This window comes from Ammospiza nelsoni, chromosome 21 (assembly GCF_027579445.1).
Source record: "Ammospiza nelsoni isolate bAmmNel1 chromosome 21, bAmmNel1.pri, whole genome shotgun sequence".
NCBI lineage: Eukaryota > Metazoa > Chordata > Aves > Passeriformes > Passerellidae > Ammospiza > Ammospiza nelsoni.
Genome location: NC_080653.1, coordinates 11,840,005 through 11,853,123, shown reverse-complemented (window position 1 = coordinate 11,853,123; position 13,119 = coordinate 11,840,005). Strand labels below are relative to the sequence as shown.

Genomic DNA, 13,119 nt, shown 5'->3' with positions numbered 1-13,119 from the left:
GGCAGCGATCTTAGGAGGGTTTGTATGTTACTGTAGTGTGTCAGAATGCCACTAAATAAAGGACAGTGAACAAAAGTTTTGCCCCAAAAATCCTACAATTAAAGAACTAAGCAAACACAATCCAACCAAGTCCTAAAGCAACTTAAAGGCTCTGTGCCAACACTGACTTGGTAGGTATAATTGCATGATTTGCTAGGGGTATTGCTTAGCAGTTCATTCAAGAGCCACTGCAAATACCCCTGAGAACATGGCGAGCTAAGTGGTTTTGCTTGAGCCTTAAGTGAAATAGCCAGAACACCCAGCAGTTCCCACCTCCAGAGCCAGCTGCACGCAAACTATGGTTCACCTTCCCCCAGCTACGGGTGACAGTGCTAGTACATGCTGTAGTTTGCCCTCAAGCCACACTGCCTCTGCTGCTGGACACAAGTCCTGTTTAAAAGATTTGACAAGGATTGCTTTCCCAAAGGTGCTACAGTGTCATTAAGCCATCAACAAATGCAATCCTAGAAAAAGACCATGGATATACAGAATCATAGAATATGCTGTGCTATTCCAAATGGATTCAGAGGGAAGTTATCTTAAATTAAAACTGTGTTCAGTGATAATAAACAACTGTTTATTAAAAAATAAAACATCTTCAAAATACTTTCACACATATATATACATAGAGACACTATTGCTTTAGTGTTTTTGACTTACAATTTTAGAAATCAGCTGGTTTAAATTACAGAAATCACATATCAGCAAAGTTCCACTTCAGCAGTAACATTTACATTTAATGTAAATTTGAAGACAATTGAAATAGTAAACAAGGCTTCAAGAGAAACTAAATTACTTTTAAAATATATGTTCTAATTGGAGGAAATAAAAATAATCTTAGAAGATTAAAATTGAATGTGTTATAGACTGAATATTGGAGAAAAAAATTGACAAAGGAAACAGTCATATGTTATTTGGGTTACCTCAAGTAATTATTAGTCACTGCTCTGACTCCAGACATAATCCAAACTAGTACCTTGATTACTTGAAACAAGTTAATTTAATGTTGCAGAAACGCCAGTTGCTCATTCATTTTGTTGTTCTTGATTTCAATGGGATTCTTAAGAGAAAGGAATGTGGGGTTGAATCACTCACTAAATGCTGATAAAAATGTAACATTTAGACTACTTTAAGAAAAAGAAATATCTCTATCACGTGCTTCTATTCGAAGGTCTCCTTTGGCTGTGCATTAGGTACTAGAGGTACTCAGGAACTCTGTTCTGAAGCCGATGGCAAGAGCCCAAGCCAGCCTGCAAGTACAGCCAGTGACAAGTGTTTGTGTATTTGTGCTCTGCTATGAGAATCCTTCACTGGATTGCTACATCTCCAAAAGAACTCGCTCCAGCGTAGCGTGTGCCAAGGTGATTAGCCAATAAAAGGAAAAGTAAGGAAGTCCTTTCTGAAAAGGAAAACATTATTATAATGGCTTTATAAAAAAACTAAGATTAATCTTTGATAGAGATCCAGTGCAGAAAATCTCACAGGCTGAGGCTGATGTTGATGGGACAGGTTGGAAAGAATTCACTGCACTGGCTGCAAAAACTCTGATGTAAATACAGCTTCTGCATAGTCCTCACAAACATCCTGCAGCTCTGCTGCCACGTCACACAGGGCTTCTTCTGTCAGTTGCTCTGCAAGACTGACAGAGAGAGAGGGCAAAAAAAAAAGAGAAGGTTCAGAAAGTCAGCTTTCAAATTCCAGTCTTTTACTTCCAAACCACAAAGACAGTTCATATACCTCTCAGCAATCTGCCATGGATCGAAACTGCCCACAGCCTCATGAGAAATAAGCTTTAAATGATGCTTGTATCTGCTGTTATAATCCAAGATGCTCTGGAGCACATTGCTTGGCACAGACAGAGACACAGAATATGCGTTCTGTAGAGAATTCAGAAGCAAGGGCTGCAGAATATCATTTCCAGTCTGCAATTTCTCCTCTGCTTCTTTATTTTCATCAATATCACTGAAAAGATAAAATAATCATCAAGACAGAGCTAAATTTTTAAGTCTCTTTTTGAAGAGTTAGTGTAATGAAAATACTATAATGAAGTCACATAGATCCTATTCACCACAGTTTAGTGTAGGGCCAAGTATTCCACTTACGTGCTGTCAAAAGGTTTCTCAAATAAAATGTCTGTTTCCAGCTCTCCATGGCTGATTAATTTGGTCATCTGAACTGGATGAGGAGGTGCAAGTTTTTTAGCTGTTGACGCCATTTGTAGTTCTTCTAGAAGGAAGATAATACTATTTTAAACTGGTTTTTTGAAAGAGAAAAACTACATCTACTGCAGGTTAAGTCCTCACAAAGACTTTTGTTTCTTTTAAGGGGAAGTCCTCCAGGTAAGTAAAGTATTCAAAATTAGAAAAAAACATAAATACAGCTCAGTGTATTAAAGCTGAGCATTTTAGAAATACTACCTTTAGTATAAATAATTTGTGCTGCCAGTGGGTACTTCTAGCAGAGAGACAGAAAATACCACTGTAAAAATAGCACAGTCTCTCAAATTCAATGGTAAATCCAAGACATGGAAAAAGAATCTATAAAGATTTGGGGTAAATCTTCACCAGTCTTAGTGGGAGATTTTCCAACTTGTATTTAACAATACAGTTTCAGTAAAGGTGTATGTGATCCAATGGAAAATCAATGTAGCTTCACTGTGCTACTCAATCAGACCACAAGATAAAGAAAAGGAGTGCTGATAAAGTACTGATTTTAGAACTCCATCTTAGAAACTGTCCTCTGAAAGGTACCATAGGTTTTTACCTATGGTAAAAAATGTGTCCAAGTGGTGCTATTTGATCATACATAGTCCAATTACCTTGATTTCAAAACACCTGAATTTAAACATACAGATTACAGGGAAACCAAGTTGTATTAAAAAAGACAATTACCCATGTTGTCTTGCTGGGCCCACAAGTGGGAGTCACTGTAGACAATCTGGGTGACTCTCCTGCGGACAGCCTCCTGGTACATCTGTGGTGAACACACATAGCAGTCAGCCAGTCAGCCAGTCATGGACCTGGCAGCTCATTATCACTGACAGCAAAGCAAGCCAGGATCCTCCTTGGGTTAAGCAGCCTTACTTTGGCCGGCAACACAACATAGAAGAGACGTGGGGGATTGAAAACACAGACTTTTCTCTTGTTCAAAATGTCATTCTCAAATACAAAACTAGTTGACAGTCCCAAGGGAACTCCTCCCATTTCAGACCAACGGCCCTTAGCCAAACAACTGAAGGGCCCTCAAGCTGCTCCTGCCTCACCAACAGTGAATCCAAGTGTGTGCTCCAGTGCCTCAGGGACAAGGACACTGCAACTTCACACTTCCAACTGATGAACACATCTCCAGGAGTAAATGGCACTAAACTGTGTAGTTCTAAGTCATAATAAATTTCAGAGGATAGGAAGGTCAAACTGGAACTCAAACCAGACACTATGAAAAAACAGACAGAAGAACACTTTTCAAGAAAGCAATATACGAGAAAACTCAAGTCATGTAAAGTAAATTATAACCTTAAGAACATTTATATGGAAAGATGAATAAAGACAAAGATAACCATGTATTTGTCTGACTTCTCCATGTTGCCCTGTGAAATATTTTGGATTGCCAGAGCATATTTCCTCAAGATGGTCATGCTGCTAGAATAGTGAGATTCTATAGCACACAAAAGGGAAAAATTCAAATTAATATTAATATACTTTCCATTCTGCCAGACAATCAACATAATCACCATACCGATTCTCCTTCTGTCCTTACACTGTGTCTTCTGGAAGCACAAACTCCATCCGGGTCTTTGATTTCAGACACTGATCTAGTCAGACCTTGCTTCATTTAAGAATGTAGATACTTACAGCTATTATAATTTATGGATAGTAAATAAGAAATTGACACTAATGAGACTAAGCAAGACAGAAAATCTTACTTCAATTTCTTCCATTCTTTGCAACATTGACTCCAGGCTGTAAGTGTCAGCCAGAGGTAGGGCCTCAGCCTGCAGTCTCTCATGCTGATCCATGCTCCACAGTTCCTGAGCAGTATCTTCCAAAAGATCATCCAATAGCTTTTCACTCAGAATATCTGCATTTGTTGCAACCGGCTACTTAAAAAAACAAATCACAAAAACAACTGTTACAGAAAACAAAAAGACATAAACCCAATACAAGAAAGAAAGAAAAAAACCCAAACCAAAACAAAAGTGACTTGCATTAAGTTGAAAATGAACTGTTTGCTTCCCCTTTACAAATGTTTGACAACTCTCAAGGCATCATTCACCCAGTGGTATGAGCTTGCCTGTACCACCTGTGTCCTGTCAAATGGAGGCTCTGACCACTCCTGTCTCTCCTTCTCAGCTTTGTCTGCACACCGGTCTGGAGAAACAGTTTGTGACCTGCACAAAGAAGAGTACAAGACAGTGCCATTCTGAAACCTGGTATGCCAACAATAATTTAAAACACCAAACTACATAAATGTATTTTTACATTTACTCCCACTGTTGGGAGTGGGGAGAAGTTCGTATCAGATCTGACACGTCTTATGAGATTTTTCAAAGAAAATCATTACCTTAACTTCTGTGTTTTTTCCATTTCTCCTCTGCAAAGGTCAGTTAGAACCTTCACTCCTCTTGAATTTTTTGCTTCAAGCCTTGCTAGTCTTTAAAAATAGCACATTAGCATAGAGTTAAAAAATGTACATTCTAACAACTGAAGAACGAAATAATGTAATTTCCAGCATTAGTTTGGAAGAGTTACAAGAAACTTCGGAGAGAAAATTAATAGACTTTAAAACCATAAAATACAGAAAATTCTGTTGAGAATGAGGGATCTTGACTCACGTTTCTGCTGTAACAGGAACTACATGCTTATCCACAAATACTGTCCAGAGAAATGAGCTCCTCATCTTACCATGGACACTGCCTAGGAGATCCAGCACCTGTATCTTCTGGCTTCAAATGCCACAAACACCAGTCCCAAACCAACCTAAATTTGGAGACCCCCTGTCTAACAGTATGTTGAACAGAGTTTAGAGTAAACAAATCTGCACTTTATTATTGTCTGGGACAAATATAAGTATCTTGTCCTTCTGAAACAGGGAGATAATACTTACCTTCTTAATGCAGTGCTGGGAATACCCACTCCTCCCCCTGTGTTTTGTCACTGCCCCACCTTACACAGTTTGCTCTCGACTCCCAGGCAGCAACTCAGACAAAAGACTGAAGTCCTGGCTCTTCCCAGGCTTTAGGGAATAGGGCTGCTCTGGGCCAAGTGGGAAAGGAGAGGAGCTGTGTGACAGCAAGCCGTGCTGGGCCAACTCTACCCTAGTCACCAGCACAGATCCAGAAGCATTTCCACCGGGAAGCAGGGCAGAGGTGGGCGCCAGGGGACTGCAAACATACCGCTCCGGTGAAACAGACCAAGGTGCAGGCTTTGAAGGCACGCGAGGCATTCTGCTCTCCTTAACAGGTCGTTTGTTCTCTTTTAGCTGGAAAGCTATAGTTGGCTCTTGAAATCGGGCAGGCTTTCCTGGAGGGTGTGCCCGTCTTGATTTTAAAGATTTCAGCATTCCCTTAAAATTAACACGATCACATTAAAAACACTTATTCCAGTTGTTGAATTTTCAAAGTATTTGGCATTCTGCTTCAGACTTTATCTTGAAATCAGGCCTGCTGGCTTTGCTGCAGTTGATGTATGTGAAGGATTTACAAGTGCTTTAAAGGAAGCAAAGCTGTGCCTGAACAGAACACATGCTTAATCCTGCAACTATTATTTTTGCAAACAGTTCCAGCTCTTCCAGTGTTTCTCTTCATGGGGAAAAAGCTTACTTTTGGTTTTTCAGAATTAAACTCTATGTTAACTATTTATAAATCTATTATAAATAGGTAACTATTTATGAATCCAAATAGAACATTTCCAAGGTAACATTGTATTCAGCCACAAAACTATAATATTCCCACATCTGTTACAAGATCACTTAGGCTCATCCCCTCTATATCAATTATTAAAATGCTTAACCTTCCTGCCCATGATCCTCACAGATCCACAGGGATAGGAAGCAGTAAAAGTTACATAAGCATATACCTATGTTACTGTGTCAGAATTGATTTTCCTAGTTAAAAGTGATACTGAGGAATGGATAAAAGAAAAATACACTTCTTAGCAAAATACAGCCCTAGTCTTTTAAGAATTGTTTTCTTTCCACTATGGAGCTTCTTTCTGGTTGCAAGGACTTAGCGGAAACCAGAACTTGTATAGTGAAGTTTTATCATTCCTGTTATCAATTAAGTAAGCCTGAGTAACTTATATTCTCCTACTAGCATTAGCACAACATTACTGCTGAGTGCATTTTTTGTGATAGAGAATGACCGTAGGAGGAAGATACTTCAGCTTTAATTTCAAATTGAAAAACACACCTTAATTTCAAACATTAAACCAGTTTCAGTGAGCATTTTTCTTACCAATTCTGTTGTTGCTTCTAGTTGTAGAGTGCACTTCCAAGGAACAGTAAATACTGTTTTAGAAAAACATTTTCTAAAATAGTCATAACCACTAGCAATAACAGGCAGATGACATAGTTTATCCCCCTATGTCTCCTAGCTCAGAATAATAATATTGTGAGGAGGTGAAAAGCTTTGACAGTGTCTTATATTATACAACAAATCCCAGAAAACAAGTAGAAGACAGCATGAATGATTTATCACTTCCATACCTGTGGTTTTGCAGGCAATAACACACCTTTCTTCTTCAAAGCAGCACTTTCAAGGACAGACTCCTTTTTTACAGCTCTAGCTCTCACCAGTACATCTGTGCTTCCTTGCAAAGTGGCACTTCTCTCTGAAGTAGGTCGGCCACTTTCTTCTTGGTATTTATTGTGTAATATACGAGCACAACTGTTTGCCTGTTGAACTGCTGAAATATTTGCAACATGTCAGTGTTTATCTATACTAAACATATGAACTGTTAACTGTAAGTTGAAAGGGGCAAAAATTGTCTTTTTTTCTACATTGACACCTCTGTTATGCTAGGTATACCTTACCATGAATTTTTAAGCTCTACTATAATAAAAAAAAAATCAAAGACAAAATGAAATATTCTAGCCTTGTATTTCCTGACAAGTATTCAAGAAATTGTCTTTCTTACATTGTTTTGATGAACAGGAAGGTTTGGGGGTTGTGTGCATATACATATTTACACATACAGAGATATTTGAAAATATACATTTATATGCGAGTCATGGAAAAGTCTTTTGGGAGCAATTGCTATATGAGGTCTAGATGGTGGTAACAAAGCATCCTCTTTTAGACACATGGAAACCATTACATGTTTACGTACTGTCTGCCTGGACTGCCAGAATTTGGCATATGGAATTCCTGCTACCTGGGGTAGTCGGGAATACTCAGGTGTGAAAAAGTCACCACAAAGAAGAAAACTAGTTAATATAGTTTATATAATAATGTAAGAACTTACAGTGGCTTTCATGAGGTGGCAAAACACTTCAGGTATATTTATCTCACAACACCCTGAGAAAGAATAAAGCTCCTTTCCATTCATATCCAAAGCAAAAGAATGATATAGAAAGCCAATTCCAAACAGTTGCACGGCAAGATAGTGGTTAAAACCCCCAAGTCTTCAGCTTAAGTATCAGTTCATGTGTCTCTAGGTACAAAAGTGTGACTGTTGTGCAGAAGATATTAACAGTAATGAAGTGGCCAGGATAAAACAGCCACTGCTCCCAGAAGCAGAGAAATTGTACCAACCAAGGGAATTCTGAGCCAAAGACACAATAACTTTTCACTATGAACAGTTAAACAACTACAGCCTGGTTTTTGTTAACATCTAACCAACTTCTGACCAACAATACCATACTAAAAAATTGCACTGCAGATGGCAAGGTGAGTGTTAAAAATGTATTTAGTTCAAAATACAAACCAGTCAAAAGACTCCTGGCACATGGAGGTTTTTTAGACTCTTGTTCATGCTGTCTCTTTAAGGTGAGAGGTTTGTTTTCTCCTTTTGGAGACAGAAAGTGCTTTCTGTCTGGATATGTCTCAGTGTTCCTTGGAGATTTGGCCTGAGAAGCTGAAATGCATTTCTTCACTGTTTTTGGTGTTTGCTTGCTTTCTAGCAGTGAATTCAGATCCTGCACCAAATATTTAGAGTTTTAATTACTCTCTCAGTAAATCTGATGTAATGAAAAGCAAATTCATTCTAAGCAGTTGGAGCTTTTTTGGTCTGGTTTTGTTTGGTTGGTGTTTTTTCAGACGATAACTTTCAGGTTTTTTCAGACTGATAGCTTGTTCATGTAGAAGCTTTTTCACATTATTTATTTCAATCTTTCTCAAAAGGCTTACATTTTTGTATTTACAACTGACTCCAGCAAACCATTTGCTTACAGAATGCTCAAAAAGAATTGAACTCAAGGGCTACAGACCAACAAAAACTTCATGGTCACATGACTATTGTAACACAGACACTTCTTCCAATGCTATGTCCAAACTTAAACCATTAACTTCTTTTCTGTTCCCAGACAGTTAGCACTCTTACTGTTCTCATAAGCAGGTCATAACACTAAAATTAAAAACATAGCTCTTACAGTTTTAACAGTATTTTAAGGAAAGTATTTTACGGCACCGGTATTGCTTTTTTAAATTTATGCAGCAGGCAACATGAATCAGAACTTTTCTGTGATACCAGTGACATGTACAAGTCATCAGATATCAATAAAAAAGATATTTGAAGGGCACAGAGCCAAGTAACTCTTTCAGCCACAACTTTATCTTCTGTCTGGACAACTCTGCCTGCAACACCGTATGAGATGCTCAGGTGCTCACCACTGATGCTGATGACTAAAGCATGCATCCAGAGTAATAAAACACTTAATGCACACCTATGTATAAAATGAATTCTCTCTGTCCTGAAAATGACTAATGAATCAGAAACTGATGCTTTGTTACAACTATCACTACCAGTCCTCATTCTACCAGGACAGCCAAGAAAGCTAGGAACAGCATCAACAAGACCAGCAGTAGGTAGCTTCTGTGTTTAGTATGCATGTCTCTTTTACACCACCATTACTTAGGAACATTAGAAGTACATTTTTACATTAGAAAATATGGCCTTTAAAAATAAAAGCAAACCCAGTAATATATTCTGCCATTTCATTAACACAATCTCATATTTCATTACCTCTTTCCTGCCTTAGCAAAAACAAATGTTTTTTCCTACCTCAACTTGCAGCAAAATGTCTATGATAGCTTCAGAAATGGAAGAATCCCCTTCTAGTTTGGCAGAGCAGAGAGACAGTTGACGAATGAGACTGCCCAGTTCCTTGTAATGGGCAGGAATCTGCTCATCTGTTTGATCTGTAAACTGATTGGCAAATGCCTGCAAGGTTCGTACAGCTCCTCTATGTGCTGCTGCCAACCTGGATACTGCTCGAGACTGGAAAAATGAAAAATAAATAAATGCTTTAATATCTATAGTTTCTACGGATACTTATACTACTGGAAGAATTGTTGCCGAAATGTCATGCAGAAACTCAGGCTTGGAATAATTTTAATTGATATTAATCCATTTGTGAGACAAACAAAACAGGCATTGAAGTAATTTACTCAAGATTCCTCAAAAGAATACTCCTATTAATGTCATGCTGGCCTCAGGTAAAACAGCCTGGGTGTATCAGGTCATGATGTTTCTACTACCTGTGCCAACACAGAACTATAGCCATTTACAGTTGGCTGGAATCTAATGCACAACAATTGCACAAACAAAAATATTCTCAATCCTCCTTGTTTTGTTACAGAAGAAAATGCAAGTGATTGAAAAAGCAGAAGAGAACAACAGGGCAACATTGATTAGACTGTGGGCATGATCTCAGCCATCCCCCTGAAGGCTGCTGGGCAGAGAAGAAAATCAGAAAGAAGGCTGGTAAGACTGAGTGTCATCAACCAGAAGTCTAAAAAAAGCATCAAGAGTAGAACACATTGTTAATTCCTTGCAAAAAGAAACTGGAATGAAGAAGGAATTAGAAGGCACATAGACGCAGAAGACCAACCACCTTCCTCTCATTTACTGCAGACAAGACCTGAGGAGAAGCAGCAAAGGCAGTATCAGGCCAAGTGAGCCATACTTCTCAGAGAATGAGACGAAATATGTAAGATACAAAGGAAATCTCCTTTCTGGAGAAGGCTTAGCTGCACCCTAGACAATCAAACTCAATTATCCAGAAAACTCTGTTGATAAGTCACTTACAGCCTGAAGGATAACTACATCTTACCTTTTTAGTATGTTTGATTGTATGAGGACTCAGTTTCTCTAAATCGTCCTGAATTTCTTTTACCTGTTTATCAAGAAAGGAGACAGAGAGGAGCAAGTCAGTCAGAATTAGTTCCATGTCTATAAACGAACAATAGATCTTCACTGTAGCATCAGAGATTTTTCAACAGTGGTGCTCACCTCTCTGTCCAGCCATGAGGGAAATCAGTCACACCATTCAGATCTAAACTAGAATGCCACGGAAGTTCAGAGATAACCCAACTGACTTCCTCTTGTTTCAGTTAGTTTCTGACAAATTCATCACAACAAACTAAGCTCCTATGCATCCCAGTTTAAAGTCATGGCTCCTACCTGCTGCTGGAGCACATACAGCATCCGAGCTGACCGTGCAGCTTGTTGCTGTCTCCTAGCGCAAAGCCGCTGCTCGTTTTCAGGATCTAGAAGTTCTCTATCTCTCCCTAAAAAGCATAGCATATAAAGTTTTGTATCTTAATTTAACCTGTGAAAATGCCAATTAAGTTATGACAACAGACATAATTTAGTAATAAGCCTTTTCCATGCAGAACCAAACCACATATTTGTGGGGGTTTCTTTAACAGTAATGCAAGTTAGTTATCATAAACTCTACATCCTGTTACTATTTAATAGTCTAATACAATATAGCTCATTATTTATTTAAAAAATCGTGTCTATGATTAGTTTTATGACAAAGCTGCAGATAAAGCACTCAAAATTAGGAACGGTTAAACCTGCTAGTTATTACAAAACAACAAACTGCTTAAGCTGGCTAGCTATTCTTTTATTTAGTTTTCACAAAAATAGATGGTTCTCAAAAGACCAGCCATAAATACAAATTCTAATCCAACCCAAAAAATGAGGGGAAAAATATCAACAAACTAGTGTACATTTCTATCATTTATATAATATAACTACTGTTCAGTCTTTTTTAATACCTTTTTTAATAAAATCTTCAATTTTCTGGACATAGTTCCTCAATTCTTTTTGCAGACGCTGAACTTCTTGCATATTTTGATGTTCTTTTTTATTTAAATTTGGCTTGTGGTCCGGTCCTGTGTGCCGGGTGGGAGGAGAGTCCAAAACAGCTGCTACTGGCTTTCCTTCCTTAACGAGGCAGAGATGAACGTTGGTGTCAGAGCTGGCAGACTCTCCTTGGGAAGGCTGGGCAAGCCTCTGCTGACACGTCAACTGAGTCTCAGACTTCGGGGTATTTTCATTTTCTCGACTTGCAAATACTTCAGTCTTCCGTGGTTGTGATTTCTCTGTCCACAATGGTGTGCTGACGACATCTCCAAATACCTGCTGTTTTACTTGTTCTTCGAGACGTCTTTGTTTGATGTCCCTTTTTGCCAGCTGAACAGCCAATTTAAGTCTCTCTTCAGACACCACTGAGAACATCCCAGAGCTTCTCAGGCTGAGGTCCTCACTTCCAACGAGATTTCCCTTATCACTGGATGCCTTCAGTTTTTCTATTATAATTGGACGGGGGTGAGAGAATCTGAGAGCCAAGTTCTCTGGAACTGCAGGAACATTTCTATTAAACTGGAGCTGTTCAAAGAGTAAAAAAAACCCTGATGTTATGCAGAACGCTATACACAGGCGATGCAACTCTGTCATGATGGCACTGTTTTGGATTTATGATGAACACAGTGTTAACAGCACATCAATGTTTTCATTCTTGCTAGGCAGTGCTCACAGAGGTCAAGGCCTTTTCTGCTTCTCACCTGCTCACCACTGAGTAGCCTGGGGGTGGGCAAGAAGCTAGAGAGGAAACAACCGGATGGTTGATCCCAACTGACAAAAGGGATATTCCACACCCTGTAGCATCATGCTCAGCAGTAAAAGCTGCAGGGAAGAAGGAGAAAGGGGAGACTAGTGACAGCATTTGTCTTCCTAAGTCACTGTTATATGTGCTGAAATGGCTGAATTCCTGCCTGCTGATAGGATGTAGAGAATGAATTCCTTATTTTGCCTTGTTTGTGCACAAAAAGAGGAAAGCATTTGCTTTCCCTGTTAACCTGCCTTTATCACAACCCATAGCTTTTCGTACTTTTCGCCTTCCAGTTCTCTTTCCCATCCCAACTGAGAGAGGGTGAGCAAGTGCTCAGCTGCCTACTGGGATTGAACCACAACAGATAATTAAGAATAATTATACATCCAGTTTGTGATCTCTAGCCTTACTAAAGGACAGTGTCAAGATAATGTGCGACAGCACGAGGAAAGCTAGTATGACACTCCCTGCTGGGCTGTCTCATGAAGTGGGTCAGAATCATATTTTTGTTACAATCACAAAGAAAACCAATTCAGCATCGCTACAGACGACAAATACTACCTGTGTTTGTAAAGCTTTAGCTTCATTCCTGTATCGCTGGCTGGTGAATGCAAACGCATCATCAGACACCGCTGTCTTGCTTGGTACCATCTCATCGGCTCGAGAGCAAACCTCGCTATTATCGCTTGCTTGTGATCATGCGAGAACAATAAACCGTTATTTCAGATTGGCAAAAGCCATCCCGGGTCTGATGTGAGTAACAAAGGGAGAACCAGCCCGAGCAGCCGCGGACAGAATGGGGCGGCCTCTCCGCAACCGCCCAGGGCCCGTGGCTGCTCCCGGCCCTGGCCCTCACGGCGTCCCGGGCGGCACCGGCACGGCGGGCCCCGGGCGCTGCCGCAAGGGAGGGACGGACGGACGGACGGACGGACGGACGGACGTAGGTCGGTCGGTCGGTCGGGCGGGCGGCCCGGGCCTCGGCGGACGCACCGGGCGCCGTTCGAACCCGGTCCCGCCGCCGCA

At 39.8% G+C, this 13,119-nt stretch overlaps 1 protein-coding gene across 4 annotated transcripts; it reads right to left on the bottom strand.

Moving 5' to 3' along the window:
- Window positions 1–594: 594 nt before the first annotated feature.
- KIAA0753 (KIAA0753 ortholog) lies at window positions 595–13,081 on the bottom strand. Of its 4 annotated transcripts, XM_059486742.1 has the most exons (16): window positions 12,658–13,076; window positions 11,261–11,873; window positions 10,659–10,765; window positions 10,309–10,371; window positions 9,258–9,473; window positions 7,962–8,172; window positions 6,742–6,941; window positions 5,432–5,601; window positions 4,600–4,689; window positions 4,339–4,426; window positions 3,962–4,135; window positions 2,931–3,012; window positions 2,142–2,265; window positions 1,777–2,001; window positions 1,522–1,678; window positions 595–1,438 (listed from the first exon to the last, which is right to left on the bottom strand). In XM_059486742.1, exons 1-15 carry the CDS (start codon window positions 12,745–12,747, stop codon window positions 1,561–1,563), a joined length of 2,571 nt encoding a protein of 856 aa, XP_059342725.1. In that variant the 5' UTR covers window positions 12,748–13,076; the 3' UTR covers window positions 595–1,438; window positions 1,522–1,560. The 4 variants fall into 4 exon arrangements, with proteins under 4 accessions (XP_059342725.1, XP_059342726.1, XP_059342727.1 ...); XM_059486743.1 differs by having other exon boundaries at window positions 595–1,678; window positions 2,142–2,262; window positions 12,658–13,081; XM_059486744.1 differs by having other exon boundaries at window positions 595–1,678; window positions 6,742–6,938.
- Between the last annotated feature and the right edge of the window lie 38 nt (window positions 13,082–13,119).